This window comes from Macaca thibetana, chromosome 1, assembly GCF_024542745.1.
Source record: "Macaca thibetana thibetana isolate TM-01 chromosome 1, ASM2454274v1, whole genome shotgun sequence".
Taxonomy (NCBI): Eukaryota; Metazoa; Chordata; class Mammalia; order Primates; family Cercopithecidae; genus Macaca; species Macaca thibetana.
The window spans coordinates 151,183,737-151,205,173 of record NC_065578.1 but is presented as its reverse complement, the minus strand read 5'-3'; the positions used below and the strand labels follow the sequence as shown (position 1 = coordinate 151,205,173).

The window sequence follows — 21,437 nt, the reverse complement described above, 5'->3', positions numbered from 1 at the left end:
TGAACTAACTTTGGATATAAGCCCATTTATTTTGCAGTTGATCAAATAAGTCTCAGAAAGAATGACAGGATGTCTGGGTCAGCTCACTGCACTGGTGATACTTCTCCCATATCTTCCTGGCGCACTCCTGCCCCCTCTCTCGCTTTCCCAGGGATCAAGACTTGTGCTGACAGGGAAGGCTGAGAGATGGAAATACTCTCCTCCCTACAGAAAAGGATACATTCCTCTTGAGTCTAAGAGATTTTAGTCCCTTCTAGGTCCTCAAATGAGACCTGGAACATCATCGTTCTTTAAGGCAGAGATGACCTGAAACGTTTTGTGGGGCTGAAGTTCCTGTCCCCGCTGCTCTCTGGGCCTCTGGGCCACTGGGCCAGGTTGGCCAATCCACCACTGAGGAGGAAGGCAATCAACATCTGTTGGGCACCCTCCAGGCACCAGGCTTTGTGTGTGTTATCATATTTAATCTTCACAACTCTTCAACAGGGTAACTATGAGCCCCCTTTCACAGATGACGAAGCCAAGGCTCAGAGAGATGTGATGAGAAGAAACAAGAAACTCGCAGAATAGCTAGGTGGCTGATATGGGGTGTGGGACAGTGGAGAGAGCTGTTTGTTCCCATTAACAGGACCTGATAACAGTAGCCACCATTTATCCACATTTCAGCCAACCCCAGGGTCAGGCAGCTGAATGTACACAATACTGGTCAAAGAAAAATACGAAGGATCGTGCTTGGTTAGACAAATCAGGGCCAGGGTGTTTCTGCAGGGTCTGGGGGGACAGATGAGTTTTTCAATGTGGAATAGTTGGTGTCAGGGAAGACTGAATTCTGACAGGAGCTATTTCCCTCTGACCAAAGTTTTGCCATCTTCCCCAATCGCAGAGAACTGAAGCAGGCTTAAGATTGCAGTGCGAGGCTGAAGTGGGAAGATTGCTTGAACTCAGGTTGAGGCCGCAGTAAGCTATGAGTGTGCCATTGCACTCCAGCCTGGGTGACAGATCTCTCATTTTTTAAAAGTAAAAATTAAAAGATTGCAATGAGTGGTTTAGGCTGGATGTAAGAAAAACTTAGTGGGTTGTGAGGATGGTTATACCAAAGGAGACACAGGGTGAGTGAGCCTTTCTGAAGGGCTCCACAGGGAACTGCAGTGACTCTGCCCTGGGGTGTCCTGTCCAAACCCATTTCTTTCTCCTTTCACTGGAGAACATGATCAGCCTCTTGAGGAAGCTCAGGCTCACCCTGCATAGTCAGGGTCAGAATGCGTTTCTCACCACCCTCCTCCCATTGTCTCTTTAGGAAAGAGGGGGTGGTGTGGCCCTGAACCCCAGGAGCTTGGCCACCACTGTATTCCCAGCACCTGCTATGCTGTGTGTGTTTGACAGACATCTCGTACATCAATCAAAGAATACCTTCTCAAAATGGTTTATGCCCTTGCTGGCCATGCCTTTGGCATACATCCGGGAAATGTGTGTTCAAATTCCTTCTCTGACAAATGTTGCTGACTGAGCTGCAGCGCCTTGTTGATGTCAGCTGAGTTACCTTCAATGCTCAGGAGCGCTTTCTTTTCATCAGCTACTGCTGGTCAGCCACTTGGGAGTGGGGGGCAGGGGGAATTACTGCTTAGGACAGATTCTCAGGCCCTCTCCTGTGTCAAGGGCCCTCAAGGAGAGATTCCAGATGTGCTCACTCTGAGAGAGAACAATTCTAGCCAGGGCTAATATGCCTTTGAGCATCCCAGGGGACATGGTAACCATTGAGTAGGATAGTGCTGATGTTGCTGAAGAGATTCTATGATTATACTTATTTCTCCCTAATGCTCCAATACCTTGAAATGTGACACGGAGGGGTTCAAATCATCTAGCAGCCTGACCAGAGGCAGCAGCAGTTTCTGTAAGGAGACAGTATTTAACTTTTTTTAAAGTGTAAACTCCTATCTCCTTGAAGTTGAATATTTCCTTTACATTTTAGGGGCATATCTTTTTTTTTTCGAAATGCTCTTTTGTCCCTCTCTGGATAACAAGTAGTAGGTGCTCAATTGTTTGAATTACATCAAGAAGAGGCTGAGAAGGAAGGGACACATGCATTCTAAATGCTGCAAAAGAAAAAATTGCCATGGCCAGTTTTTAAATTACTTAAGATCCTCTCCCGACTGCTACATACAAGGGGACACTATCATGAATTTCAGAAATGGCACTGTATTTTGTCATTTTTGTAAAGCCCTCGCCACATTTTCTAAAAATAGGCCTTATTCTGTCCAGTGAGACTCCAAGTTGCTTGGGGGTTCTCCCTGTCAGTTTCCTTTTGACTCTCCCACGGCCAGCTCAGGCCTGGCGACCGTGTTGTGCTCTCACAGGGAGAGTCCGTCTCCTCCATTTGCATTTCCACAGTAGTCCTGTCTTCTGCTTCTCCTGTGATCCTCCTAACCACAGGATGTCTGCTTTTGCTGGTGGGTGGGATAGGAAGGCAAAGCAAGGCAGGAGCAAGTGTTAACGATTCATCATCACTTTGCTCATCTCACTACACTTTCATGCCATCAGGGCAAGATTACACAAATAGAAAGCATCATTAGCTCCACTGCTTCCAGTGGGGGGTGGAGGGAAACTCCAGGCAGCTCAGCCTATTTTCACCTTCCATGGTCTTGGGAAACAGGAGAGGTAGACACTGGTATCTTCTCATAATTCCTTAGTGTAATTTAGCTCCCTTTTATTTGTCCTAATCCTTTAAACATTTTTGACTCATCACCACAGATAAATTCATCAAAACCCTCAAATGAAATCACCAAGAAAACCCAAGAAAGTTGAGTTAGAGAGTACTTTTTCTCTGCATACCATATAATTTTCTTCAAAACATCCTGACTTTCTGGGTATTTGAGATGCTCATTTTCCTGATTGTTATACTTCATTTGGCATTACCCCATCTTTATTAACTTCACTTGAAAAATTATCTGGAAACAACAACAAAATATTTTTAGAACAGCAAATTTCAAAGATGATTGCCCAAAGGAAAAAATGGTTCTGGAAAAGGGGGAAATGGGGACACGTCTCTGGGAGCAACAGTGCTGATGAGAAGGCTCAGGGCCCCAAAGTGGGTGGTGACACAGCATACAGACACATTCTACGCGAAAAACAAGGCAAAACCATGGAAGCCACGGAAAGTTAAAATCTAGTACAAGACTCAATGAAGTGGCTCCACAATATAGTGAAGATAAAGCCAGGCCCAGGACGACTTGGAGGATCATGACCCACCACGGACCCCTGCTTTTCAAGAAGCAGCATTTGCCTTGCCTGTAAGTGGGATGGGTAAGCCTGTGTTTACAGATCCGTCCATAAAGACAAAATTTGGATATATTATTATGGATGAAGGAAGAAAATAAAATCAAATTAAGCCAACTCACCAGACTTTGGACTTCTCACTACATCTCATCATACTGTTAATGTCTATGTGACTGGCAAAGGCTAAGTCCAAGGCATTGTGCAAAAAACAGGGTTTGATTGAGCAACATAGTTTTTTTTTTTTTTTTTTTTTGAGACGGAGTTTCGCTCTGTCACCCAGGCTGGAGTGCAGTGGCACAATCTCGGCTCCCTGCAAGCTCCGCCTCCTGGGTTCACGCCATTCTCCTGCCTCAGCCTCCTGAGTAGCTGGGACTACAGGCGCCCGCCACCATGCCCTGCTAATTTTTTGTATTTTTAGTAGAGAGGGGGTTTCACCGTGTTAGCCAGGATGATCTCGATCTCCTGATCCGCCTGCCTCAGCCTTCCAAAGTGCTGGGATTACAGGCGTGAGCCACCATGCCCGGCCTCAGCATAGTATTTTAATACCAGAAGCAAAGCAAATGCATGAACCTAAATACCCTCCTCGTCATCTATACACTCTTTTGTGTGGAACTTTTAGTGAGTCAAAGATTTCAATGTAGGCCCCTTTATCTAGAAATCCACTTAAGGGTTATGTGGGTCTTAAGGTAATAGTTCTCATTTTTTCATTTCTTATTCCCTGCACTTTCCAACTCCATAGGCAGTAGCCACACAAAGCCATTTAATTGAAGTAGGAGGGGCATGGTGGCTCATGCCTGTAATCCCAGCACTTTGGGAGGCCAAGGGGGGTGGATCACTGAGGTCAGGAGTCCAAGACCAGCCTGACCAACATGATGAAACCCCGTTATTAAAAATACAATATTAGCCAGGCGTGGTGGTGCATGCCTGTAATCCCAGCTACCTGGGAGTCTGAGGCAGGAGAATCACTTGAATCCGGGAGGCAGAGGTTGCAGTGAGCTGAGATTGCACCATTGCACTCCAGGCTGGGCAACAAGAGTGAAACTCCATCTCAAAATAAATAAATAAATAAATAAAATACTATAATTAAATTTAACTGAAATCACAATAGCCATATTTTAAGTACTCAATAGCTACATGTGGCTAGTGGCTATAGTGGTTAGTGCAAATTTAGAACACCTCCATCATTACAGAAAGTTCTGATGGTCAGTGGTGCCTATACTCTACATACCAAGTGCCAGGTCATCTTAATCTCAGTATTCTTTTGGCAGGTATTGGCACAGAAAGATCAAGTGACTTACCTAAAGATTAATGTTGTCTTATACATAGAATTTAAACTGACATCTCTGGGACCCTAGTCTGAGGATCTTGTTTTAATTGATTTGTTCTTCTCTGAACAGTATCTTAACATGAGAAATGGCATATTCCCCAGTTGCAAATTGCCTGCTATCTTGGTTGGTTTGTGCTAGAAAGGTTATGTCTGAAGATCTTAATTTAAGCTGGAATACATTAATTTCTGAACAGTCAACATTCTACTACTATCTTCATTGAAGGCAATCAGCAGAATGTGTTTACATATATTTCTTTGTATGTTTACCTTTACATATTTTAATTAAATGATTTACAGCATAGTAGACAGAAATTCTATTTTGTTTAGGTCATTATTTTATTACTCGATGTACCCAAATCGCATATGAGGAAAGACAGCTTAAATGTGTTTAATAGGAGAGACAAGGTAATAAAATGCTCAGTGAGAACTGATCTAACACTGTGGAAAAAAAAATACTGAGGATAATGACAGTAGTAGTAATAATAAAAGCAAATGCTTATATATCTGTTTACTATATGCCAAGCATGTTCTAAGTGTTTTAATACATTAATTCTACACCAACTCACTTAATTCTCATACCTACCCCATGAAACACTAATGTTTCTCTATTAGGAATAAGGAAATTGAGGCATAGAGAGACTAAGCTTGTCCATGGTCACAAAGTTAAGATTGGAACCTCAGCAGTATGGCTCCAAAGGCTGGTGCTCTCAGTCACCAGACTACACAGCAGTCCCCCTTTTCAGTAGGAGATACATTCCAAGACCCCCAGTGGATGCCTATGACTGAGGATAGTACTGAACCCTATATACACCATATTTTTTTCCTATACATACACAACTATGCCAAAGTTTAATTTGTAAAATAGGCACAGTAAGATATTAAAAGTGATTATAAAATAGAACAATTATAACAATATACTGTAATACAAATTATGTGAATGTGGTCTCTCAGTATCTTCACCTCTGGGAACCGAAACTGTGGAAAGCAAAACAGCAGATAAGGAGACACTACTGCACTGCAAAGTGACGAAGCACTGAGAAAAACTAGCCCCGTCTTCCTAGCTTTAACCAGCAAGTGCCCTTGATACTTCTAAATTTAGGGAACATGCCCACTTCCCAATTAGTATGCATAGCTTTCTTTTCTGCATCTCATTTTTCTTTTCATTCATTAGTGTAGTGTTGAAGTTATAAACAGTTTCCCCCCACCACAAACAACTGTTTAACAGTTGATGCCAAAAATTCAGTAGATATTTTACCAAACTAAATCAGAGCTCCAATCCTGGATCTAATGGACATACTAAAATGTCTTTCCTGCTTTAGAGTTATGTTCAGTTCAGTTATACTCTGAACTTCTTGGACTTGCTTTTATTTTAATAATTCCTGGCCAGGCACGGTGGCTCACGCCTGTAATCCCAGCACTTTAGGAGGCCGAGACAGGCAATCACCGGAGTTTGGGACCATCCTGGCCAACACGGTGAAACACATCTCTACTAAAAAATATAAAAATTAACCGGGCATGGTGGCACATGCCTGTAATCCCAGCTACTCGGGAGACTGAGGCAGATGAATCGCTGGAACCTGGGAGGCGGAGGTTGCAGTGAGCTGAGATTGCACCACTGCACTCCTGCCTGGGCAACAGAGCGAGACTCTGTCTCCAAAAAAAAAAAAAAAAAAAAAAAAAAAAAAATTCTCTTCTGAGTTTGCCAGGAGCCCATAATACACCAAGTTAAAAAGTTCATAAACACAGCTATCAAAAACCTATCTTTTAAGAATGTAACATTTGGGAAGTTCTCAAAGGGAAATGATGGCTTACAAGATTTGCTTCTTTTTTTGGGGAAATCTACCTTGAATGGCACCAGAAGCTTGAAATCCACATTGTAAACTTTAATCCTGAAAATAGCCGCTTAATTACAAATAAAAAAGATCTTCCGCAGTTTAAGAAATGTTTTTGTTTGTTTTTAGTCTTTCAGTCACTTGATAATACAACTCTAGGCCGCAATCCAGAAAACCAGTCTAATTCAGTCACTTCATAGACAAAAAAACCCCTAAGATGTACAGAGGTAAAGTGACTTGCTTGGTCACACAGCTAATTCATCAGAACAAAGAGTGAAACCCAGGCTTTCTGATTCAGCTGTTTCCACACCTGCTAAAAGAACAGGGGTTCTGCACACGTCTTCTACACTGCTCTGGCAATCTTTCCTAAACACGTGTTCCCAGATGCTGAGATGACTGTGCAGGTTGCGTGAACCGCATACAACTGGGCTGCAACTAAAGAGATGTCATTCACAGTGGACACCGTAGATCTGTACACATTTTATGAGAATGTTCTGGCTGTTAGCAGCACAATGGGTTGTGCTCATGAAAGCAAGCAATCTTGGAGAGACCCAAGTTGTGATTCACTTCTCAGTCCCAGAGGCCACATGACAAGAAAAAAAAAACAAAACTTTTTATTTTTTAACTCAGACTCCATTCTCCTTTGAATTAATGTTGACATATAAGAGAAAAAGGCAAAACACAAGCAAAGAAACTGAGATATTTATTTAAAAAGGAAATTCCAGGGAAAGTACCCTGCATTACCTTAGGAGCTGCATCCGGCCAAATTACTTATAGCATCAATATCTGCAACCGTATGATCCCTGATGTTTAGAAATCGTGACCCTGAAGCCCTAAATGATCCCCAATCAAAAAGCAGTTAAGTTATATCTAGCATACTGTGTTAAGAAAGTCTATTTTATCATGGTTTTCAACCAGTATTAAAATAGGAAAAAAAAGCAGTTTTCTGGCTAACCAGAAAACTCTGTTCCCTGAGCATCTCAACAAACTGAGCCTGTGTTATAAAGAGACTGCTCTCTCTAAACAATCAAGTCTAGCATAACTCATCAAGTAGAAACCAAACCAATCACCAACCAAAGGAAAAGATCTACCCCTTCTAACTTAAAACATTAAAGATATTAAATGAGTGATTTTTTTCACTTTTGGAAATAATGTGAAATGTCTGTATTACACATAGTTGCAGACACATTAGAAAAAACCAAATTAATCTTTAATTTTCTATGAAATTGCTAGCTGCTCTTTGTTTCAATAAATATGAAAATAATAAATTAAGATTGCTTTAGCACAGGAAGAGATAGATAGATACGTGGTTGAAACAATACAGCAGGATGTTTCAATACTGCTACACTGTGGGCTTTCATAATCCAGAAGGCTGGATGTTGTAGGGAGCACTTTCAAGTCCATCTACAGAAGGACTCAGGTTCTGCTACCATGGATAAACCTTGTAGTGACTGGTCAGAACTTCTCAATGAACAGCTCAGAATCCTAGGTCTAAGCCAGGCAGCAAATGATGTATTTTGGAAGAGTAGTGGTCAAATTTATCAATTCAATGATCTCAACATGTAACTATTCTTGAAAGAAAAAGAAAAAGCTCGGCAACAGAAAAAACAGTAATGACAAAACAAAACAATCTTCTGGCCAGGAGCCCAATTATTTTTCAGACAAAATTTTTAAGAAAACAAAATTTTTCCAGAATATTCCATTACAAAAATCAATGAATAAATGAATTACACTGTAACTTTCATACATATTCCATATGAAAAAGCAAACTGCTTCTGGCAATTTGATTGATCTCTTGAAAGTCTGCCGTGCATGCATTCCATGGTTAAAACCGTGTGTAGGCATTGCGCTGCTGCTGCTGCTGTAATGGCTGCTGGGCTTGCTGCTGTTGTAAGCGAATTTGCTGGGAATAAGGGTCTTCCAGGGATTTTACAAATATGGTAGTTCTGGGACCAGTCTTCCATACTATACCATTGGCATCTTTCACAGAAGATTCCACTGTAATGTTGTGTGTTCCAAGGATAGCAAAGTTCAACAGAAATTGAGTACTGAAGTAATCATTATGAGGTTCAACCCTTTGCTCCATCTCATTGGTCATGTTGTCAATGGGTATCTGGAATGAAACAATTGTTAAATAACAACAATGGCTAACATTTATTCAGTACTTACTATGAGTTAGGCCCTGTTCTAAGAGCTTATTTAGACCATGCAGACAATCAAAAAGTAGGTACTGCTATCATCCTTGCTTCACAGATGAGGAGTCTGAGGCAGACAGGTGAAGTAATTTCTCCAAAGTCACATGATTAGTGAATGGAGTAGGAATCTGAACACAGGCAGGCTACCTCCAGGGCCTACACTCTGAACTATTAAGCGATGCTCCTCACTATCCTTGAGTAGAATGAGCTCCCAGGGCTGTTTACAGCCCCTTCACATGCTGGGCTTTCTTCCTTGCTTACTCAACCCCATCTCTAAATCCCTATCTTCCTTGAGACTGTGAAGAGATATTCTGAAGAAATAGGATGAAATCACCTGTTCCAGAGAGTTTAAAATCTAAGAGACTGAAAAAGAACAAAACACTAAGCAAATTTAAGTTAGGTTCCCCCCATCCAGTTGGTCTGATTTTTATTACTTAATGTAGTGATTCCTTACTCTTTTAATAAATTAACTGAACAATTTGCACATTGCTCATTTAATAATCAGTGTCTTGTTCAGACTGGAAGTACAATATGTTATAAAACACAGATTTACAGGCTCATTCATTTAGCCAGACATTCATGCTTTTGTTCTTCAAAGACCAGAATAAAACCTGCGGACGTACTCTTACCTGTACCCAAGATGAAACATGTCAAGAGATAGATTTCTCCTGAGAATGCAAATAAAGGTGATCTTAATGTGTATTTGACCAGATTGCTCTAGGTTTATGTGTGTGTTTCTGTGGTGTAATTAATTATATAAACGTGCCCTGCAGCTTTGCGTCTCAAGGAGCAGTTATCATGTCACTTTTCCAGAGACATTTACCTGTAACATTAATGAACTGACCTCACCAACCAATTCAAGGTCTTAGAATTATTTATAGTACAGGTACTTTTTCACGTTTAGCCTTTGTATAGTTTTTATTTCCCTAAAGAATATGCCTACCAAAGAACTTCCTTAAAAGGACCAGAAATAGGCCTAGGGAACCTGATCACCCTGAACGATGGCTGCATTTTAAGCTGCAAACTCACTGTGAATAACACGGCAAAGTAATCATGTTATTATACGGCTTATTATATCAGCTTCCTGACTTTAATCAATGCCTCTTGAGAGGTAAGTCAACAAGCAGAAGACCATAGCTTCTAGGTTTAAATGTCATTTTCTTAATAGAAGATATTATACGCAAGGAACAAAGAGAATCATGGTTACTACTGTTTCAAATTCAAAGTGAAGAGAGAGCTGCAGACAGGGATAAATTGTGTAAATTCTCATTACAACCTTCTGTGACAGCAGATACCCAATTTTAACAGTTGTACTCTAAATATAGTAAATAATTTTTTCATCATTCACAAATTATTGAGTGGCTACATAAGGTACCATGCAGTATGGCATAGATGTCAAAACAGGCAAAGAGGAGAATGAAGGCTGAGCCATGTGAGTGCCAAAGTGAGAGGAACTTGCCATAGTTAAGAAAGTAGTAATGGCTTAAGAAAGTAATAATAGTTTAGAACCAGACCTTCCATTGGCTTTTTAACCTAAAACCACCAAAGATAATAAAATGCTCTCTTTTTATACCTTCACTGATAACCCGCCTTCCACGCTACGCCACAATAAACCTAAACACAGCCAATCTGGGCATCTGAATAACTTTGCTGCTACAACTGTGGACTTGGTCCCTTGCTCCATTTACTGTGGATAAACCACCAAGGAATTGGAAATGAATGTCTAAAGCAAGGAACATTCTTTATTTGGAACATTGGCATTTCATGGGTACAGATTCAGTATCTTAGCTCTGGCTAACAATGTAAGCCTGATTCAGGTTATTACTTACCTATATCCTGAGTTCTCAAGGCAGCAAATCCCTAGGGTTACACTCTTAAAAAAAGATTTTACTTTATCTGACCATTTTTTAGAAATGCTATATACTTTTTTTAAATGATAAAATTTACTTAAAATGGAGAAAACTACATAGATGTGTATTTTTTTGTGGGGAGGGATTGGGTGGGTTAGGGAGACACTTGTTTTTCAACTTCTGACATTTGAAGGGACCTCTTGATGTGCGAGGGGCCTTTCATTACATTAATTTCCTGGCCTAGCGGGGAGGAGGGAGGAGGTGAGTCTTGCTGATGGGTGAGTTTCTGGGCAGGAACCAGACATGGGAAGGTAAGCCCTTGCTCTTTCTCTTCTGCTTTGGGCACCCGAGTTCTCTGTGCCCTGCCATAAATTTTATAGGGGCAGGCTCCCATATGTACTGACTGAGGCTGGGTGAAAAAATCCAATTCAGGGGTCTAAGGTTAGAAAGTCCTTGCTGCCAGGCATCGGAGTTAGGTTTTCCCACAGCTCTAACAGTAATAAAACTCATATTTTGATCTTTGCCTGGATGCTTCGTCCCTATTAACTGGTTCAGGGAGAGAAAAAAGAAGTGTTTATCAACCCCTTCCAGCCCCAATGTGGGCTTTTAATTTATGTCCATCTGATCCCTTTGGAGGTATAACTGCAATCTGTTTAACCATGAAAAACACTGGAAAACTTCCATCAATGAGCTCATATAAAATCTGTATCACAATTCTGCCTCTCTCCTAAATTACCTTGTAGTCTTGTCCAGATTTACTCTGCAGTGTGGAAGAAACATTCAGACAGACAGACTGAATTTTGCGAAAGAGTCCTGGTTTAGATCCGTGCTGAACCACTCCCTCTACCTTTAGCGCCAGCTGCTGGTTATTCTGGACAGCAATGGGCTCTGCAGGGTTCCGGGGCGATGGTGACAGAGCAAGCTGGAATGCCAACACTCAAATAAATGCCAACAACCAAGAGCAAGCTTCCTTTTGACAAACATGTCTGTGCTAATCACTGGTTACAGGTTAACAGAATCGATTGTGCACTCCCCTACCCCCACATGACCTGACTGTGCCGAGAAAAGACAGATGTACCTTTAAAGTGCCTCCTTCTAAACATCACTGTGGTTTTCATCTCAAACCTCAGTTCTACTTGAGGATGATAGAGAACTAGAGAAAAGCAAAGGCACTGTTCTCCCAATTTTTGTGGTGAGGCATTTCTTTGACAATGAACCACTTCTAGTAGGGAAATGCATTGTATCAATTTTCATTACCTAAGAGCTGCTGTCTCTTTGGTCTTAGGTAAATTTAAGTAAACTAAATTCAAATGTAAATGAACTTAAAGTTCCAGGATTATCTACACAGCGAAGTCATTGTGCTATAAAAAAGTCAATACCCACAAATGAATCAAATGACATTTTTTAACCTCTCATTAGTTTTTCTTCAAAAATGTATTAAAAATCCCAAATACGCATCAATTAAAGAAAGCTCAAGTCTTGCTAAATGAAAAGATGGAAGAAATTTGAGTCTTTCTGATAATGCTGTTGAACTACTAAACTAATCAACCCTGGAGACATCCTACTTTAGGACTTCTTATCTAGATCGTCAGTCTTCCTCATTATTCCAGTCATTTTGAAATGGAATGCTTTGTTATTTGTAATCTGTAAAAAGCATCTGCATGGATGTAAAAGTTTACTGAAGACATTAACTAACAGGGATAATCTAGGAAATCTCTTAGAAGTGACAATTTTCTCCCTTTTCCAACAATTTTTTTGAATCAAAAATAGCTTTTGAATTGTGAGTGGCTTAAATATTTCAAAATACTAATTCTACTCACTGGTTAGCGCCTCAAAATATGAAAGGCAGAAGTACTTTGGAAGTAGAACTGGTGACACTTTACTGGACCTGATTCATTCTAAGTTGGGTCTGAATAGACTCAGCTCAAGATCCTTGCAGGCTACTGTGATATATCACTAATTTATTCCTGGAGGTAAGAGGCAAACAACAGAGCTCCAGTTACCTAAATGCCTGTCTCATAGCATTTGGCACTGACAATTAAAAAGGGAGAGAGTTTAACTCTCAAATCCATTCCTTTCATCCAACCCTTGATAAAGGAGAGAAATGGCTTACAACTAGGTTTTATCAAAACCAAAGGTAGGCCAGGCACAGTGGCTCATGCCTGTAATCCGAGCGCTTTGGGAGGCAGAGGTGGGTGGATCACTTGAGGTCAGGAGTTCCTGACCAGCCTGGCCAACATGGTGCAACCCCATCTTTATCAAAAATACAAAAATTAGCTGGGTGTGGTGGCGGATGCCTGTAATCCCAGCTCCTCGGGAGGCTGAGGCAGGAGAACTGCTTGAACCTAGAGGTTCCGGTGAGCCAAGATCACACCACTGTACTCCAGCCCAGGCGACAGGGCGAGGCTCTGTCTCAAAAAACAAAACAAAACAAAAAAACCAATAAACCAAAGGTAACACACTGAAGTGTAGCTATGTCCTACATAATCTTCAGAGGACACCTGGTTTTAAAACCTACATTAACCTTAGTATTCTTCCTGTATTACCTTGATGCTGGTAGACTGTAGTTTCTGGAAAAAATATCTCTGGAAAGAAAGAGGAACTTTCAGCAAAGCAATGATGGCATTGCAGAGGCATGCTGTATGCTGAGGGAAAAAAAGAAACTAAATCAAATAAAAATAAATTTTCAAATTTCATCAACAAGTGGTACATTCAGTATAAAACTACAAATGCCCATATAATTACAAATGTACATACCAATCAAGAAGTAGGCATCACATCCAGGAACTGTGCATACATACTAAATCATTCATGTCATCAATCACAATTACAGATTTTTACTTTATTGTGAAGTATATTCAATAAAATATAAGTGACAGAAATGAGAAAATCCACAGTCCTCAAGGCCAAGCAATAGGAAAATTCCACATTTCTACAGCACTCAGAAATATCAGTATATTATTAAACAAATATATTAGATGCTAAAATACAGAGTAACTATCACATGGCAAAGTATGATAAACAGTATGGTAAAGAAGCCCGAGCATTTTGCAGGACCTTGGCTTTGAGCTGGCTCATTCTTTCATTAGGTGGCTTCTTTGTCTCTATGGCCACCGGTCCTCAGAGTAAGCAATGGTGGAAACTTAGTCGAATTCAGATGAAAGAGGACTATATAGTCGGAGAATCCCGAAACTCTAACAAAATACCTTATTTCTCAAATCTGCTTCACACATTTAACTGAGTTTTGAAAATCCCAGCATGACTGCAGAGGTACAGAAACACTGCAGAGAATATTTTGAGCCTTAATGAAAGTGGTCATAAAATCAGAATTTAAGTGTTCAACGATATTTTAAAGATTACCCAGTCTAATCTTCAATTTTGCTGATGACACAGGTCACACAGATAGGTAATAGAACAAGCTGGGACTAGAATCTAGGTTGCCTGACTCTTCAGTGATTTTCTTCTGTATCACCAATGATTTGCCAACTTAATAGAAGAAAACTGAAAGTATCATAAGAACAGAACCAGAACCATTCCTGCTTGGTCTACTATCCCTTTCTCAGTCTACTCCGGTCTCAGTGGCCTCCTAAGGCACAACAGTGAGGCAGCACTCCTTTCGCGGGGGCACTAGCTGCGGGGGTCTGTTCCTGCAGACCCGATTCAGCAACGGATGAATGAAGTACACTGACACCCAGATATTCTGCTCTGCCAGTCCAGCTGAGGGTCCCAGCTGCTTACAGGCTCCTGCTGAGTCCTGTTAACAGTTGTGACTGGTCCCTGATCAGCTAGTCAGACTCGCATTTATTCAGTAAGATTAATTAACAAAAGCTTGAGTCAACACCATTAGAGGGAAATTGACATTGTGGACTTCTGAGTAAAAGGCACTTAAGCACCCATGGTACATCAAAGGTTAGTCTTTACATGAGTAAACAAGCTAGCTACGTAAACTACTCTGCCTTTCTTTATTACTATTTTAATTTGTTTAACTAAAGGTAAAGGGATCAGGTGGCCTTCAGTCAGATCTATTACTGAAGTCATACAAACTTCTCAGTCTTCCAAGAAGATTTGTGTCTATTTCTATAACTATCTCTAATATTTTTCCCACCAGCCTGATGGAAACCCAACACCACAGGTTGAAAACTGCTGCATGCACCATGTGGTATGCTGTCTGTCCCTCTAAGCTCCTGCTTTCAAACAGAATGTCACCTAGTTGCTCATGCTGTAAATATTTTTTTTTTCTTTTTTTAAGTTGGGTGTTAAGGCTAAAAGCCAGAAAAATCCATTCCTTATTGGGTTCAGGCAGTTGAACATTTTGTGCCCAATAGGCTCATAGTACAAATGCCAGGTCTATTACCTGAGATAATTACAACACAGATTTAAAGACACTGGTTCTATTTTTTCAGATTCAACTGTTAAAATAGCATTAATCAGCTTCCTGCAACAAGTAATTTGGAAAGTATTTGCAGGGACATCCACCTTTGGTGGACCTCTGATGCCACACTAGTGTTTAAGGAGAGAAACATCTTTGAAGGGTGGACTCAGAGGACCACAAGGGACTTCAGGCTGTTTTCAGGCAGAAAGTCACCATTTTGCCTTTTAAAAGAATGGTGCAGATTTTGCAATACTCCCTTGGAAAAGTGTGGAGTGCCTCTGAGGTCAACAGCCCCTTGGGTATTGACCTCCATAGGTATATTAGCAGACCACTATTAAGATGTCTGGAGATGTAAATTACATATCATAATCAGAAAGACGTTAATTTTTTTTTTTTTTTTTGCTTTTTGGTTTTTTTTGAGATGGAGTCTCGCTCTGTTACCCAGGCTGGAATGCAGTGGTGCGATCTCGGCTCACTGCAAGCTCTGCCTCCTGGGTTCATGCCATTCTCCTGCATCAGCCTCCCAAGTAGCTGGGATTACAGGCACGTGCCACCACGCCCGGCTAACTTTTGTATTTTTAGTAGAGACAGGGTTTCACCATGTTGGTCAGGCTGATCTCAAACTCCTGACCTCGTGATCCACCCGCATTGGCCTCCCGAAGTGCTGGGATTGCGGGCAGGAGGCACCGTGCCTGGCCAACGCTCTCTTAATTGTCAATCCAATGGATACTTCTCAGTCTTTGTATTTTCTGACATTTCTGTGGCACCTGATAATGCTTTTCCTTCCATGAAATTCCACCTAATAGTCCATACCCTTATTTCTGATTGACTTTAAACCTTCTATGTGCAGATGACCTTACATGTATCCCAGCTCATCTTTCTTCCAACTCCAACGTATTTACTATCCAACTGCCTAAAGACAACAACGTGTTTGAAAATAAAACCTTCATCTTCTATCACCTCTCTATATTCTATCAGTAAAGGATCAATCAGTTGTGTAACTGATCACTGAAGCTGGAAACCTGGAAGGCATGCCTCCATCATCTCATGTCTAGTTTAAAAAAAAAAAAAAAAAAAAGGGCCGGGTGTGGTGGCTCACACCTGTAATCCCAGCACTTTGGGAGGCCAAGGCGGGCGGATCACGAGGTCAGGAGATTGAGACCATCCTGGCGAACACGATGAAACCCCGTCTCTACTAAAAACACACAAAAAATTAGCCGGGCGTGGTGGTGGGCGCCTGTAGTCCCAGCTACTGGGGAGGCTAAGGCAGGAGAATGGTGTGAACCCGGGAGGCGGCGGAGCTTGTAGTGAGCGGAGATCGTGCCACTGCAATCCAGCCTGGGCGACAGAGCGAGACTCCGTCTCAAAAAAAACCAAAAAACAAAAAAAACACACTCAGCCTTGAAAATATTTTCACTAAGTATCTCTCATATATATCTGTTTTTCTCATTCCTACTGACATTTTAGTAATTTGTTCCTTACTTTGGATTACTGAAAAAGCCTTGTAGTCATTCTTCTTTCCTCTAATTTCACACGCTACCAGCCATTTCCTGTTTTGCTTCTATATGATAATATACAATCTATATTAAGCACTTCTCTCTCCCACCCATTTACAATTTCTAAGAAGCCCCCCAGTGCCTAAGGACAAAGTCCAAACTCCTTAATACTGTGTTCAAAGCCTTCTGTCACCTGGCCGCTGGCTACCTCTCTGATTTCATCTCTCTAATCCCTAGCCTGTATGTTACATTGCAGTAATAACAAACTGTTCCTAGAAGACACCATGCTATTTCATGCCTCTGCTTTTGAACATGTTTTCTGCCTGAGATTCCCAACCCCTTCTTATCTGCCTGGAAAACTCATATACAAATACATCTTCCCTCTCAACTGCACCACCAATCCATTTTCCCTATCTTTTGACGTGAACTACTCTTTTTTGTTCTACATCTCTACATTGTGCAGAATTCTATTAATGCACATACACTGTATTGTGTTTATTTGTTATAAAATCTTTCTTTCAGCTGGGTGCGGTGGCTCACACCTGTAACCCCAGCACTTTGGGAGGCTGAGGCGGGTGGATCACGAGGTCAGGAGATCGAGACCACCCTGGCTAACACGGTGAAACCCTGTCTCTACTAAAAATATAAAAAATTAGCTGGGCATGGTGGCGGGCACCTGTGGTCCCAGCTATTCGGGAGACTGAGGCAGTAGAATGGCGTGAACCCAGGAGGCAGAGCTTGCAGTGAGCCGAGATCGCGTCACTGCACTCCAGCCTGGGCGACAGAGAGAGACTCTGTCTCAAAAAAAAAAAAAATCTTTCTTTCTTAAGACTATGGACAACTTGAGGGAAGATCCCATGTCTGTCATTTTTCTATCCCTAGGATCCCAAAAGTACTTGTTGAACTGAATCTGGAGGCTCAGACAGTAACAAATCTATAAAATACAATTTGAAAATACAGAAAAAGAGAATTTATTTATTTATTTATTTGAGATGAAGTTTCACTCTTGTCGCCCAGGTTGGAGTGCAATGGCGTGATCTCGACTCACGGCAACCTCCACCTCCCGTGTTCAAGCAATTCTCCTGCCTCAGCCTCCCAGGTAGCTGGGATTACAGGCGCTTGCCATCATGCCCTGCTAATTTTTGTAGTTTTAGTACAGATGGGGTCTCACCATGTTGGGCAGGCTGGTCTTGAACTCCTGACCTCAGGTGATCCGCCCACCTTTGCCTCCCAAAGTGCTGAGATTACAGGCATGAACCACCATGCCCGACCGGGAAATGTTTTATTAACCACTCCTTACATGACAGCACTGTGCTAGGCAATGAGCATTATTTCATTTAAACCTCACAGTAATCCTATGACGCAGGCATGTTTTCTACTTCATATAAAAGGATGTTAAGTAATGTGACTAAAGTCACAGAACTGCTGAGCGGAATGCCAGAATTTGAACCTAGTTCTGAATGAGCATAGGGCCCTTTTCTCTGTACTGTCTTCTGCTGGGCAGAAAATTCCCATTCCATTATATTCAATTCCATCAAAACCAAGTTTCTGTTTATCATCTATTTCATTTTTTAGGATGGAGCTTAGAGGAATATGAAAATAACCACTGTCTCACACAGATGTGTGTATTTCTTTCAAAGATTGTCTTTACACTCTCTCTTAGCAAACAATGTCACTGTCAAACAGCTGTCAATTCGGTTCAGTAAATACTATTGACAATTTTACATGGAAAGCAGTATGTCAAGGGAATTGCCCCTCTTTAGATCTAACCTAACTCTTTAATGACACATCCTATTTATTCTAAAATACTTGATAAAGCAAGAAAGTACAGAATGAGAAGAGAAGCAGAAGAGAAACTCTCCAAGGGGTAAAGTTCAAAGGCTGGGAATTGTGGACTGAATGTTTGTGTTCCCCCAAATTCGTATGTGAAAGCTGTAACCCCCAAGGTCATGGCATTTGGAGGTGGGCCCCCATGATGGGATGAGTGTTCCTCTGTTCTTTTTCTTTTTTTTGAGACAGAGTCCTCGCTCTGTTGTCCGGGCTGGAGTGCAGTGGCATGATCTCAGTTCACTGCAACCTCTGACACCCGATTCAAATGATTTTCCTGCCTTAGCCTCCTGAGTATCTGGGATTACAGGTATGCGCCACCATGCCCAGCTAATTTTTGCATTTTTAGTAGACACAGGGTTTCACCATGTTAGTTACGCTGGTCTCAAACTCCCGACCTCGTGATCTGCCCGCCTCGCCCTCCAAAGTGCTGGGATTATAGGCGTGAGCCACTGCACCCGGCTGGGATGAGTGTTCTCCCAGAAGAGGAAGAGTGACCCGAGCTCTCGATCTCTCCCTACCATGTGAAGACACAGTGAGAAGGTGGCTGCCACCAGGGCCAGGAAGAAAGCCCTCACCAGGAACCGAATCTGCCAGCACCTTGATCCTGGACTTCCCTGACTCCAGAACTGTGAGAAATAAATGTCTGTTGTTTAAGGCACCAAGCCTATGGCATTTGTTATAAAACCTGAGCAGAGTCACTAGGGAATGGTCAGACAGGGAGGAGAAAATTTGGGTGAGAATGTGTCAGGCTGTCCTATGACTGGTAAATCAGGGGAGAAGATTTAATAAAGGGTGAGCACTCTGAGAATTTCTTAGGAAGTGCCAAAGGCAGCAGAAATTCAGCAGGCTAAAGGCTGAAGAGTGTACTGAAAGACATTACTGTCATCACCTGGTAGGAAATGATTCATTGCCAGTCAGACAACAAGCCCAGTTCTTCCTGTTTCAATTGGCCAGTGGTTCTCCCAACCATGGCAGCATGACAGAATCACCTGACTGCATGTAAAACTACTAATGCCTGGGCCCCAATTCCAGAAATTCAGAGTTAACTGGTGAGGGGTGAGGCCTGTATATTCATGTATTCTTTATAAAAAGCCCTCAAATGATTCTAATGTGTAGCCTGGGTTGAGAATTATTGTACTTCAGTTAAATTGTTAAAAAAAGAAAGAAGTTTTATTTGTATTCTGTAGTAGCTAGAGATGTGGTAAGTGCTTTCATGGATTATCTCATTTACTCCCCACTACAATGCTGTGATGTCGGTATTAACCCTGTTTTATAGATAAGGAAACAGGCACAGAAAGGTTAATTTGTTGAACTCACAGAGTTAGTAAGCGCCATAGATATATGAAAACCCACATCCATACAATAAAAGCTCAATAAAACAAATGCCACTTGCCATATAAGAAACAGGGGTATACTTCCGATTGAGTGATTCTACCTCCTCCAAGACATGATTATATACAGACATCATTCTTCTTTCATATTCACTATCAGCATGGGCTGTTCCAGTAGATCCATATTCCTGGAAACTGAAGTAAAGGTCAATATTCATTAATCCATCAAAATAGCATGGCTATTTAATACCTACATGTATCAGGTACTTTCAAATATTTTCATTTAATTTTTAAAATCATGAAGTTATTTCCATTTATAGGTGAGAAAATTGAGGCTAGGAGAGGGTAAGTAGTTTGCCTACAGTCATACAGCTAGTAAATGGCAAACCAGAATTCAAACCCAGGTCTGACTTCAAGTTATGTAATTCTTAATCTCTTTGGTTGCCAGGAAATATGACAGTGTTTTACTGCCATAGGTGAAAGAGACATAAAGACATCTGAAAAGGGGACTATCAATAAAGCCAGCAGATAGGTGCCAAACTATCAATAAAGATATATAATAACAGGTTAGATACATAAATAACAGGTTAGAACATGGAGGAATGTCACAGAAGAAAATAGTCTTGAACATATCAGTAGGTGAGTAAGACAGGTAAACTCTGGAGAGATGGAAAGTACAGGACATTCATGGCTAGAGATATGGCATGAATCTAAAGCATGGAGATGAAACACACAGGCATGTTCAGAAGACAGTTTGTATACACAGCATGGCGGGATAAGTTTAACCTAGATTTCTTCCTTTTTCTTCTACTGCTTCGAACCCCTGCAAATTTCTGAAAATATTTCTAAGTGAAAAAAGGCATTTCTAACTAAACTTTTAAAAATACAATGTAGGTAATTTAAATATGCTGGGCATAACACTACTCTTATTATTCCCTACTATCATTTTAATGCCTACTATGTAGAAGGCATTTCAGCCAGCTATTTTTTATATATTAGTTCATTTAATCTTCACAACTACTCTGGGAAACAGGCCTCATTATCTACCTATAGTTTATGCATACATGGCTCACTGGGATGATATACATTCAGAGCTAGGAGTGACTGGTAAGGGATTCATGTTCACATTTGCTGGGCTCCAAAGCTCTGTTTCCTGCTCTTTACTATATCTTAAGTTCTATTAAGACAAGAACCGAAGCTCATTTGTATGATGGACTTTAAGGACAACTAAACTACATAAAAGACTTCCATTTTTTTTGCTAACAAAACAATTCCATTTCTGGCGGTAGGCAACCACAGATTTGCTTTCTATCTCTGTAAATGAGATTTGTTTCCTAATAGTTCATATAAATAGAGCCATACAATACATACTCTTTTGTGTATGGTGTGGGGTAAGGAAGATTATTTTTTCCCTTTTATATATTTAGTTGTTCTAGCACAATCTGTTGAAAAGACTATTCTTTTCCCATACAATTATCTTGGCATCTTTGACAAAAATCAAGTGACTACGTGAGTATCTATTTCCGGACTCTCCGTCCTACCCTTAAGCCATCATCACATTGTCTTAATTACTGTAGTTTTATATTAAGTCTTGAAACCAGTAGTTAAGTCTTCCCACTTTAGTTTTTCTCATTTATTTTGCAATATGGTGAAGTACTTAAATTGATTTTCTAATGTTAACCCAACCTTGCATTCCTGGGATAAACCCTATTTAGTCTTAATGTATTATATTTACATATATTGTTGGAATGAACTTTTGTTAAAAATTTTTGTCTATGCTAATGAAGAGTATTTAAATTTGTCCTATTCATCTAAGCAAATTTCTTTGCACAAAGTTATTCTTTCCTTATTATGCTTTTAATATCTGTTAAGATTTGTATTGATGCCATCATTTTATTTCTACTATTAGTGATTATTTTTTCTTACTCAGACTA

At 40.8% G+C, this 21,437-nt stretch overlaps 1 protein-coding gene and 1 pseudogene across 3 annotated transcripts in view; one reads left to right on the top strand and one right to left on the bottom strand.

Moving 5' to 3' along the window:
* Positions 1–2,993: 2,993 nt before the first annotated feature.
* Positions 2,994–3,371, top strand: LOC126954892 (peptidyl-prolyl cis-trans isomerase NIMA-interacting 4-like; annotated as a pseudogene).
* Positions 3,372–7,115: 3,744 nt separating this feature from the next.
* The window catches only part of INTS7 (integrator complex subunit 7), a 94,557-nt gene continuing 80,235 nt past the window's right edge, over positions 7,116–21,437 (bottom strand). For all 3 annotated transcript variants that reach the window (XM_050780899.1, XM_050780889.1, XM_050780908.1), the window contains 4 exons: positions 19,566–19,698; positions 13,021–13,119; positions 11,211–11,396; positions 7,116–8,542 (listed from right to left, as the gene is read on the bottom strand). In XM_050780899.1, the coding sequence (XP_050636856.1) occupies positions 8,255–8,542; positions 11,211–11,396; positions 13,021–13,119; positions 19,566–19,698 (706 nt within the window). In that variant the 3' untranslated portion in view covers positions 7,116–8,254. The remainder of the gene's footprint in view (positions 8,543–11,210; positions 11,397–13,020; positions 13,120–19,565; positions 19,699–21,437) is intronic.